The sequence below is a fragment of the Carassius gibelio genome, chromosome B8, assembly GCF_023724105.1.
Source record: "Carassius gibelio isolate Cgi1373 ecotype wild population from Czech Republic chromosome B8, carGib1.2-hapl.c, whole genome shotgun sequence".
In the NCBI taxonomy this organism is placed as follows: Eukaryota; Metazoa; Chordata; class Actinopteri; order Cypriniformes; family Cyprinidae; genus Carassius; species Carassius gibelio.
The window spans coordinates 20,978,894-20,991,775 of NC_068403.1; the positions used below are offsets into that span (position 1 = coordinate 20,978,894).

General features: G+C 37.4%; 1 protein-coding gene across 1 annotated transcript in view; it reads left to right on the plus strand.

Moving 5' to 3' along the window:
• Window positions 1–9,332: 9,332 nt before the first annotated feature.
• Window positions 9,333–12,882, plus strand: part of si:dkeyp-14d3.1 (transmembrane protein 132C) — a 207,553-nt gene continuing 204,003 nt past the window's right edge. The window contains exon 1 of the mRNA XM_052563064.1: window positions 9,333–10,172. Coding sequence (XP_052419024.1) covers window positions 10,097–10,172 — 76 coding nt within the window. The 5' untranslated portion in view covers window positions 9,333–10,096. The remainder of the gene's footprint in view (window positions 10,173–12,882) is intronic.

The window sequence follows — 12,882 nt, forward strand, 5'->3', positions numbered from 1 at the left end:
CGCACTCGGGCCCAGTTCATGGCAACCGTGCCTAGTGTGAGTACACCCTTAAAGGCTTTGCAGGTGTTTTTAGTTAATTAGCTGATTAGAGTGTGACACCAGGTGTCTTCAATATTGAACCTTTTCACAATATTCTTATTTTCTGAGATATTGAATTTGGGATTTTCCTTAGTTGTCAGTTATAATCATCAAAATTAAAAGAAATAAACTTTTGAAATATATCAGTCTGCGTTTAGTGAATGAATATAATATACAAGTTTCACTTTGCGAATGGAATTAGTGAAATAAATCAACTTTTTGATGATATTCTAATTAAATGACCATCACCTGTATATATTAGTGTAGGCTTTTCAGATAAGAATTTAGAATTTAGCAAAAAAACTAAACAAAACACACACACACACACACACACACACACACACACTATTTTATAGAAAAGAGAAGAGTAATTTAAAAAAAAAAAATTACAAAAAAAAACAATCAAATAAAACAATGTGTATGATATGATTTTTTTTATTGTATTTATTGTTTATATATATTACAACAAAAAAAGCATGCCATGTTTCATCTCTCATTCCCATTCATTCATTCATTCATTCATTTATTCATTCATTTAAGCTCCCTCGCTCAATTAAAAATAATTGTAAAAAAATTTGTTAACTAAATCCATAAAAATCTATGAACATTCACATTCTTTAATATTTAAGTTTTACTAATATAAACTAAAACATTTCCAGAACATTGCATGCCAGTTTTTGCCATGTTTTTTTTTTGGGGTTTTTTGCTTTCAGCTCCTGCAATCAATGCAAGAACTGTGGTCTAAATTACTTTATTTGGAGTCAACGTCAAAACAACCTGTCTCCTGATAGAGGGTCCTTCCATTAAACTGTCCTGTACACACATACACACTTTCTTACACCGACTCCCATAGAGAGACGAGCACAGGATATATGAGAAGTAATATTTGTTGCCGCAGTGATAGATGTGGCCACGTAGAAGCTGTGATTACCAGGGTGTGGGGGGCTTTAAACGCACATCCATTAGACCATTGTTTAGTCTGCCTCCTTCATCAGAGAAAGAGGTGAAGAGTGAGGGAAACAGGAGAAAATGAGAGGTGTTTATGAGGAAGAAGTCTCATGTTTCGTCTTTAAAGAGGGTTGTCGTAGTAGCCATGGCAACGGGTCTGTTATTGCTTTTGTTCTGAGATACAGAAAATTATTTTTCATGTGGGTGATTATTCGAGGCACAATCTCTTTTCTTTATCCCTCATTCTCCCAAGCGATCAGCCATTGTAACCTCCGGCACAGATGCACAGCCAGCCTTACAGAGTACAAATGGCAAACCCTCCTTGAATGTCTGCATTGTTGAGCTTCACCACTCACAAAGAGCATCGAATAAAACTTTGTTAAATAATTCTTTTAAACTCACTGTGGAAAAAACAATCAATTCTACTTATATTGGTATTGGCATAATCCTGGATGAATTGGATTTAGTGGTGAAAGGCGGCGAAGTTCACCTTTAAATCTCACAATGGAGTGAAGCAGTAAATACACTCTGTCTAGAGCTAAGCTTTGCCTCATAGGGAGGGTCGACATTGAAGTAACTATTATGGGATGGGTGGGGGAAAGCAGGGGAATGAGTAGAGTGTTATTCTTTAGGAGAAGGATTTATCAGTTTGTTGGTTGCAGCTGAGATGTCCTTTAGTTGGAATACTGAATGGGCGACTTCAGGGGGAATTTATCAGTCACCGCAAAAAAGTCCTAGAAAGTTAAAGCTCACCGTAAGCGGGTCTCGACCTCTTTCATTTCTATAATAAAACTGAAAGATAGAAAGAGAGAGAGAGAGAGAGCAACAGACAGACGGAAACAGAGGGAGGGCAGACCAGCATGTTCCATTATCTCCAGTCAGAATGACCCACCTGCCAGTCAAAGTAATGGACTGTGAAAGAGAGATTAGAATGAGGTTATTTTAGGAACAACTCTTTAAAGAGCAAAGTAGCCCATGACCTACACTACAGTATAGAAGAATCAAAGAACATTTTACTTTGCTCAGATTTGACTTTCACTCAACCAGATTTAGATCACTAGAGAACAATACGCATACATTCGGTATACTCACTAATTGCTAATAAGATTACAATGAGAGAGATTTTCTTTTGAAGGAGTGACTGTTGGAAAGTTTCTTATTTACATGTTTTTAACTCAGTGTCTATTTGTGCTACGTGTACCAAACTTGGATGCAGTACACCCTTATATGTCTACAACAAATTCGAGTAGTTAAGAAAACCTCTTTGAAAGCAGCATTGTTTCTGCTATTACGTGTGCTGAGCTAATGAAACTTCACGGGATTGGATGCCCATTTTTCACAAGTTGATATAATTCTTTAGGGTCTTCATGAAAAATCTGTAACATACTTTGGCTAAAATTTCTCAATATAGTGTAAAACAACCCCTTTATTTACCTTGTTAAAAAACTGCTCTGTTCACAGCAACCCATTTCATTGCTTTCCTCTTTAAATGTTAACAAGCTACTGCTCAACCCACCCTGCTCTTCTGGAGATTTGCAAAGATGAATTTTGTTTTGTTTTAAAATAAATAATAACTTCTTCTAAAGGTGAAGCTGGATCATAAACAGTTGGTATCTATCCATCCACCAGCAACAAAAACAAAACCTGCTTTATACTGACCCTCATTTACGAAGCAGTCTGCTGTAAAATGATTTGCACAAACATACATGCATTAAGGTGGATCGAAGGGTGCATTCCATTCAAAAAAGAAAGTAACCCACTGCGTCTTCAGCAGCTCAGATGTTGGGAGAAAATGGTGACTGATATGTTCATTATTGCATCCAATAACATAATTCCTCAATCGCTTAGGAGGTCCTATATCCTTATTTTTAGGTAGATAGCCCTAACACAGGCAGCCATTCAAAAGCAGTCGTGTTCTGACAAAATACAATTTCCTTGTGTCAGTGGTGTGACAGACTCTCAAATTTTTGGTTGTCGCTCCTGTCACTTTGGTTATTAAATGCAGTTGTCACTCTGTCATACCTGAACTGTTTATGAACAGAACTGTGTTTAGCTTTTAAACAGGACTGACAAGTGCATTCTGTGGCTGTGTGAATGTAGACAAGGTGTTCAAATCTCTAAGGACTGTGGTGTGTGTGAGTACACTGTGTTAGTTCTCTGAAGGTCACCTTCTGCTTCTCTCCTGTGGACAAACAAAAGAGCGCCCATGGCAGGGGATGATAAGTAAATATAGCTTAAATGGGACTCCAAATGGGCCACAGTTATCTGTCTTTACCTGGTGTGTGCGCGGATGTGTAAAGCCATGAGCTGTGAGGTCTGGCTTTTGGTCAGGTCTATGCAGTTTTTATTAGAGCTGAAATAGATCAGATACTGACAGCTGAAGTGAGATGGTCTATGACAGATGCTTGAAACCCTCATGGCTAAAGAGAGAGGGAGATAAAGAGGCTGAATAAAAGTAAAGACTGAAGGACATAACCCTTGACTTGCATTAAAGTACCTGAATTCGAAACTGTTCATCTATTTATGTGTCAGTAAGCTCTCCCAACGTACTCAATATCATGAAACTTTAATAAGAAAACACGAAACAAACACAATATATCAAGGTAAAGAGGTGGACTGACTTTATAAATCTGCCCTGAGGTTTTTTGCCATGAAAGTATAAAGTATTGCGGATGGTTAGTAAATATTGTGGGCGGTTTAGGGATTCATGATACTTTAAATATTTTCATGATATCACAGAATATTTATATTTCAAATAAATGCTGTTCTTTTGGGCTTTCAATAAATCAAAAATCCTGAAAAAAATACACTGTAGTCACTACAATATTAAGCAGTACAGCAGTTTTCATCATTGATAAAAATAAGAAATGTTTCTTGAGCAGCAAAACAGTTAAATCGGATTGTTAAATCTTTTCTTTCTCTAAAGAACTTTGAAATAGTCATCCACCTATTCATTACTTCACGCCTTGACTACTGCATTTCAGTCTATTATGGAGAAAACCAATCATCAATTGGACACCTTCAAATGGTTCTCAATCCAGGTCACTTAGATCCGGCAACCTTGGAGTGCTCTCTGTTCCTAGATCAAGGTTTAAACATCGTGGAGACCGTGCTTTTGTGATAGCAGGCCTTAACTCTGGAATAGCCCACTAGTATCGGTCCGGATGGTGTCATCACTCTCCTCTTTTAAATCAAAACTTAAAACACACCTTCTTAGTGTGGGTTTCTATTGTATTATTTTAGTTTTATGTGTGTTGCTTTATACAGTATATTGTAATTTGTAGATTTATTTGAGCATCTTGATTAATAATGAACAATATAACCGTTTTACTGTATTTTAGATCAAATAAATGCACTGGTGAGCATAAGTGCAATAAAACAAATACCAACCCCAAACTTAATTATTGGCAAAATTTGATATCAGTGCTTTTCCCTGAAATACTGCACATTATGAAGTGCTGCAACTGTTATGAAATCACTTCTTGTGTCATCTAAATAGCCTCTAGAATGAACATGCAAAGCCTGCATAATATTTTAAGCAACTTTTGGTCTAGATTATTGCAATTCCACATGCTGCAATATTACCTTTAAGATATGAATCTGAGACTTATCAATTTTTCAATGTTCTGCCAAAGAGTTGAACATACAACAAAACTGTCATCCGTGACAAATGACATTGCATTCGATTAAAAGCTCATGTGTACTGCACCTCCAGCAAACGTCTCCTCTCAGTTTTCCTCAATATGGTCCAAAATATGGTCCAGACACTCCATAGCTGCCAGTGTGAATGTAAAAAACATGTTACCACACAGAACAAAAGGTGCTCTGTCATAACAGAATAGAGTTAATATCTTTAACAGCAGTCTGGATGGGGTCTTGTGGAGACCCACATCTAGGGGTCCGTGTAACTCTAGAAGCAGCGGCCCTGTCTCTGGTGTCCTTGTAAGCATATGTCATTATTATACAGCTATATTTGGCAGATTTCATTTAAGTATAGTTTCACTCTTCTATCATACTGAACTGAAAAGTGTTTGTATTGTACATTTGTATTCCCTTGGTCTGTACCTCCTCTTGAATCAGCCTTCAGCACTAGCGGGAAGCTTTTAAACCTTGCTGTTTCTAGTCTGGCACATCATGCTCTGACTGACAGCCTGAGGAAATGGCCTCTTCTCTGATCTCATGTGGTATTCCCAAATCACTACCAGGCTGATGAGCTTTCCAGCTGATCTGAGACCCATGAACGTGTGCACTCTGACCTCCACAATTCATATATATATATGAATGAATATATATATAAGAATAGCTCACATATGAAGACAGAACAGTACATTAGGTGGATTTGAGAATAAGTGGTAGTGGAAAAGTGATCTAGACGTGAGGAAAGCAGGTAGAGTGAATATCAGTCATTTAGATGGCTCCAGGGGAAATAGAATGTAATCAATTGGGATTTATAATTGTCTTTAGACAGCTCAAGACAGTGACTCAGGTTTGAATGGATGATGGCAGAATTATGCCACATCTGAGCAGAGCTTAATCTCTGACTCGCAGCATTCTCAGCAGGATACAGCGATGTTTGTGTGTCTGTGTGTGCATGTGCATTTCAGCAAACGTTTAAGCTCTTATTTCTGTACAGATCAGGCCTCCTGTGTGTGCTCAAGCCTTTGTGCATTTGCCTTTTGCCAAAGTGTGAAATAATGGCACAATGCAAAACAGCCAAAATGTAATCCATATCCTCTGTTTGTTCTACGACAAATCCATTTCAAATCCTATTACTGGAGTGAATGCATTTATTTTTTGTTCTCCAATTTTATCTAAATAATTCTTCCAGTTGGTTAAACTGAATGTTTGAAGTTCACTTAAAATTTAATTTCTGTCGCAGAATATGATGTATAGCAACTTAATGTTAGAACTAAATGTTAAAACTATTTTAATTGTGTAAAGATACTGCATTTTCAACATACAGCCGCCCCAAAAACTATAAAAATGACAATAAAAAAACTATATATATATATATATATACATATACACATATATATATATATATATATATATATATATATATATATATATATATATATATATATATATATATATATATATATATTTGACTTTCATATGACCCATATAACTTTATTTCTTGCATTTTTTTTCTCTAACATTATTTTACATGTTTTTAATGGAATAACATTCATTTTAAGCATATATTTTAAATCTACAAAACAAATTTGGAAACATTTTATAATACTTTAAATTTCTTTGTGGTAACACTTAACAATAAGGTCTTATTAGCTAATATTAGGGCATTAACAAACATTAACAATGAGCATTACATCTGTTACAATATTTATTAATCTTTGTTCAAATTCTTTCTTGTGAGCTCAGGTTCATAAATATTAACATATACATAATTATATGTATAATATATATATATATATATTAGTGCTGGGCAACGGTTTAAATTTTTAATCGCAATTAATCGCATGATTGTCTGCAATTAATCACAATTACCCTGGTTCAATTGACTAGTGTGATCACTCCGTTTAGCAGGACCTGGTAAGAGGTGGGCAAGAGCATGGTTTTTATATATATAGATCAGTGAGTGTGAGCACTATCCACGCCAGAACACAGATCTTCTGATGCGTGCTGCATGAGTGTGTGAATATTTCTAAGTGATAGATATGTAAAGCGATGTATTGTCCCATACGACTCAGAATAATAAACCACAAAGTTATAAAAAAAAAAATGCACTCCACTGTGTTGAGCAAGGACTTCTCCGTCGTCTTCATGTGCTATCAGAAACATCCTATTTCCAAAGTGGTGATTACGAATTTGTTGCATTATTTTATGTTAAAAATATCAGTGGACAGTGGTTTGTGAATGCTAATGCTTTGCCTAAATAATTTGGTCAGGAGCATCCCCTCCTGTGACCCATGATTTGTCTGTATGATAATATTTTTCTATATTATTATATATTGTATATAGACCCTCTAAATGTTACATTATCTGCATGTGTCTGTTCAGTCTGATCTGCTGGATGGTTTTAAATGTGTTTTGGTAACATTACAGCCAGTCAATTTTTTTCAGACTATCTTAAAACAGGCTTGGCCAAGCTGGAAGACTGCCTTAAACCAGCCAAGACCAGCTTAAAGCAGCTTCGACTATTTTCAGTGCAGTCACACTTTAGGTGTCTGTTTATTTCAGCTCTAATGAAGTCGAGACAACTTTAGCATAAAACATTTCTGTTTCCGAGGGATCCTGCAGCACGCTATTTAGTAAATAACACCGCTGTTCATTTAACCCAACCTGTTGATCCCCAATCCCCTTTTCCCGCCTCTCATCTGTTTTTCGAGTCGCGAGACATCAAAGGCCCTCATCAACAAATGGAGGTGGAAAAGACTTACATGAAAGCCTGATTGTAGATGAAGCAGCTGATTATAATTGCATTTTGTATTCAATCGTTTTTTTCCCCTTTCTCTTTTCTAATCGGGCCGACTGCCAGCTTTCTTTTCTATCATTTGGTAATGTGGGAGAGCATTCTCATTAGGATTCAAGCGCGATGCTCGCTAACTTAATTAAGCATAAGATAGACATGCGTATAGATGCAATCTGATCTCAATGTGTGTGAGGCCACGTTTAGCCTGCGTTCAAGGGTTCTCGAAGGATGTGATGATGCTGTGATGGCAGGGAAGTGGGGTATCTTGTCAGGTCTGTCTATTTCTGTGCTGCTTTCTTGTTCAAGAAGGTTTAGGACAAATGGTGAAGTGTCAGCTAAAGGAGTATTACACATGAATCTGTTGAGTAGCTTGTTGAAGATGCTATAGTTTCTTTGTCTCTTCCTTCCAGAGGCAATCATCTCTTAAGTATGTGTATTTCAGATGTGTAGTATTGCCCCTTGTAATCAGTGTCTGGAAACCGAACATCTGTTATTGCAGATGCATTTACTAGATACTATATAATTTAAAGACATGGAAAAAGAGGAATTTTATGTTATGTCCTATAATTTTGTTAACCGCATTGTACTCAAGCTGCAGTGCGGAGGAGTTGATTGATTGATGCATGAACATTAACTCAGTATTCGACAGTTTTATCTGACAGGCCTGATGGATGCTTTTTATAACAAACCCAATGAGTCTGATAAAACCTGTCTCGAAATGCAAACTTAGTACAAAAACATTCCGCAATGCCCTAACAAGCCTAAGCCTTAGATGCATTTCATATGAAACTGATCAATCCTTGTAAATTTTTGTGTGTATGACAGTAGCACACAATACAGTGACTTCCAGGATGCAAAATTATTTTCAGAATAAGTCGTTAGAGAATAAATGTAAGCAGCTCACTACACATACAAGCCTGTCATCTGTTTAGATCATCTGTCACAATTGTGTCTTTGTGTCCTTCTGTTCACTGAATAAAAATAAATAAATGCAGAAACTATTTTCCCTCAGAAAAATGTTAAAACTAATTACAAAGAGATGGCAATTAAAACATTGAATGAAGAGTGTGTTTTTTTGTTCCAGTTAGGACTTAATTATTATTATATATATTTTTAAACCACAAGTTGCAGTAATCTTTGTTTTATTCAATGTTGTCTGCCCTCTCATTTTTACAGTTTTGCATGTTGATGTGGACTTTCCATTATCTTTCCATTGTTTTTTTTTTTCACAGAATGAATTATATTTTAGACTCCCTAACTCATACTGATATTGTTGCACCTTTAATTGTTCATTTAGACGTTTATTGAGCCATTTTCTTCCCAGACTGTTGGCTGGTCACCATATTTAGGTCATTCCAGATTTGACAATTTTTCATTGGATATATGCTCTCTCCTAAATATGAGTAAAACCTCACCCACACACGTATACGCACATCGTGCTCACAAGGGGTCGCTGTTGCTATGCTGTGATTAAAAATTGATAATAAATGACCATATTTATTGCCGTTTATAATTATCGTCTAAACAGTGTGAATGAACTTCTGCCATGTGGCATTAATATTTAATTACTTACATACTTGGGAACACAGAAAGCCATTAACTATCAAAAACTTTTTCTATTTGTGTCTCCAACTTTTTTTTCCAAGGCCAAACTTCTTTCGATTGCTCTAGTAAACACGTTTTGCGGTCTATTAATAATCTGAAATGTGCTATGATATCTACTGTGATGTTCAGGTAAAGCTTATTTGCACAGAAGTCTGCGGGGAGCCCTTGATGTGAATGTTGGCGCCTCAGGTGATGCTTTAACCCTGCACCTCACTTTGGACTCGCCAGTGTCTGCGCTGGAGTGGAGAGGAGAGGTTGGCGCAGAAAACCCTCATGCACTTATTTCAAAGCACACGTTTGCTGACGATATTTGTTTTCTTTTATGCGTTCGTGAATATCAGATGAAGCCTGTCTCTTTTTTACTAACATCATCTCCCGAGGAAGGAACCCAGCCAAGTGTTATTCTTCATCTCTGTGGGTTATTCTGAGCGACACTGAGGATGTGGAAAGCGCAAATGGTACAACCGTGCGCTTGAGCAACTTTTAGGATGTGCAGGATAATTCCGCATTAGAGGATGTGAGAGCGGATGCAGAGGAAACACAGATCCTTACGAATCACGCATCGGGGGGAAAATCCCACAGCAACGCCACCCAACCCGCCAGACTTTACTAGAAAGACAAAAGTAGCCAAGGGACGGAAATTAAACTCACTCGCTTGACACCTAACACCACGATACCGCAGACTGAGCAGTTGGATTCAGCGACGCATGGGAACATACTTCGGTTGGGAGAAAAGCACAATATTTGTGAAGGATCTGTCGCGTAACGAGGAGACACATTGGCATCCTTCGGGATCTTGACAGAGCCTTATAAATCCCTTCTAATGCGTGACGGGATGCTCGGACTCTCCGGTCTTTTTGACCTGAAGTAAAGTAACCCGACCTCGGTGTGAAGTGAAGAACATTGTGATGCGTTCTTGTGGATATCCTCCGAAGGAGATACTGGAACTTAATCGCGCAATTTTGTGATCATCTCTCCGCGCGCAAAGGGAACCTTTTTCACTTTCACTGCCCTTTTGTGCCATCCAGCAAGATGGAAGTTTCTTACGGGGGGAGAACAAACATGTTGCGTCTCCGTGCTCTGCATTTCATTGTAATGCTGATGAGAGGTAAGTTAAAGAAAAGAGTTCTCTTGGTTATTTGTATTTTTTTTTTTTTTTTGAACCTTATATTAATGTGGCACTAGCAGCACAAGATTTCCTTATTAAAATTTTAGATCGTCAACAAGCCGATAGCTGGAAATCTTGCTGAGAAATCGTAAAGACTGAAATACGCGGTGCACAAACATGCGCATAAGAATACAAGTCATGACTTTGAGGGCTTGAACAAAGACAATATTATTTTAATTATAACGTAAAATTATAATTATAACATTTAATTATGCACTTTATGTAGTTCATGAAGGAGTGAAAAGTGTTGCTTTCATTAGGTTGGTCATCTGGGAAGTAGCCTAGCCTAATTTAGTTTAGTGGCACAACCTGTTGGATAATTTGAAAACTTAAATTTGAATTAGTAAACTTAAAACAAAAACGTAAATTATTAGAGGTCTTAAGTGGGATTTAAACAAATTCTTTAGCCTACGTAATTAATTAGCCTACTCATTTTCATATATGGCTTTATTAAAACGTTTCACTGCATGTAATAATTTCATGTGCTGGTCATATTATTAGAATATCATCAAAAATTTGATTTATGTCACTAATTCCTTTCAAAAAGTGAAACTTGTATATTATATTCATTCATTACACACATACTGATATATTTCAAATGTTTATTTCTTTTAATTTTGATGATTATAACGGGCAACTAAGGAAAATCCCAAATTCAGTTTCTCAGAAAATTAGAATATTGTGAAAAGGTTCAATATTGAAGACACCTGGTGCCACACTCTAATCAGCTAATTAACTCAAAACACCTGCAAAGGCCTTCAAATGGTCTCTAAGTCTAGTTCTGTAGGGGACACAATCATGGGGAAGACTGCTGACTTGACAGTTGTCCAAAAGATGACCATTGACACCTTGAAAAAGGAGAGCAATATACAAAAGGTCATTGCAAAAGAGGCTGGCTGTTCACAGAGCTCTGTGTCCAAGCACATTAATAGAGAGGCAAAGGGAAGGAAAAGATGTGGTAGAGAAAAGTGTACAAGCAATAGGGATAACCGCACCCTGGAGAGGATTGTGAAGCAAAACCCATTCAAAAATGTGGGAGAGATTCACAAAGAGTGGACTGCAGCTGGAATCACTGCATCAGGAACCACTACGCACAGACGTATGCAAGACATGGGTTTCAGCTGTCGTATTCTTTGTGTCAAGCCACTCTTGAACAACAGACAGCATCAGAAGTGTCTCGCCTGGGCTAAAGACAGAAAGGACTGGACTGCTGATGAGTGGTCCACAGTTATGTTCTCTGATGAAAGTAAATTTTGCATTTCCTTTGGAAGTCAGGTTCCCAGAGTCTAGAGGAGAGGAGAGGAGAGGCACAAAATCCACATTGCTTGAGGTCCAGTGTAAAGTTTCCACAATCACTGATGGTTTGGGGTTTCGTGTCATCTGCTGGTGTTGGTCCACTGTGTTTTCTGAGGTCCAAGGTCAAAACAGCCGTATACCAGGGAGTTTTAGAGCACTTCATGCTTCCTGCTGCTGACCAACTTTATGGAGATGCAGATTTCATTTTCCAACAGGACTTGACACCTGCACACAGTGCCAAAGCTACCAGCTGCCTGGTTTAAGGACCATGGTATCCCTGTTCTTAATTGGCCAGCAAACTCGCCTGACCTTAACCCCATAGAAAATCTATGGGATATTGGGAAGAGGAAGATGTGATATGCCAGACCCAAGAACGCAGAAGAGCTGAAGGCCAGTATCAGAGCAACCTGGGCTCTTATAGCACCTGAGCAGTGCCACAGACTGATCGACTCCATGCCACGCCGCATTGCTGCAGTAATTCAGGCAAAAGGAGCCCCAACTAAATATTGAGTGCTGTACATGCTCATACTTTTCATTTGGCCAAGATTTCTAAAAACCCATTCTTTGTATTGGTCTTAAGTAACATTCAAATTTTCTGAGATACTGAATTTGGGATTTTCCTTAGTTGTCAGTTATGATCATCAACATTAAAAGTAATAAACATTTGATACATATATAAAAAGTTTCACTTTTTGAATGGAATTAGTGAAATAAATCAACTTTTTGATGATATTCTAATTATGTGACCAGCACCTGTACAACCAAATGCCAATATAATTACGTGAAAGTATCACTGAATTCATTTCTTTCGATTCATTACTTGCTGGGATTCTAATGCACATACACACTCTTTCTCTCTCTGTCTCTCTCTCACACACACACACAAACCCTCACTTTCTATTATACTCATTCTCCACTGGTACTGTAGTTTTAATTCATTCATAGTTTAAAGTAGAAGTATAGTCGTACAAAATGTGTTTTGTAGTTCTGACCTTTCATAGTTTTATTTCATAATTGTAGAAAGTGCAGTATCTTTTCCTGATTGTGAGCATTACCTCATTTAGGGAAGGGAGAAATACAGAGAGCCGTCATAGCTTTCTGTCTGGATGTTTATGGTGTGATTCACTACACAGTGTGAAGTCGGGTAAATCAAGGCACTTTTGACATTTAAAACGAATGTGGTCTGATTTACATGAATTTACTTCTGTTGAAACGCGGCTGAAATGTGTCCATTATGAAAGAGGTCCATATGGCTTGATCAGGTGTGGGGGCAAACATAGGGACATCTATGCATCAAATGACCTCTCACTCTCATCACTTAATCTAGAGCACTCTGGCTGTGAGCTGGGGAGCA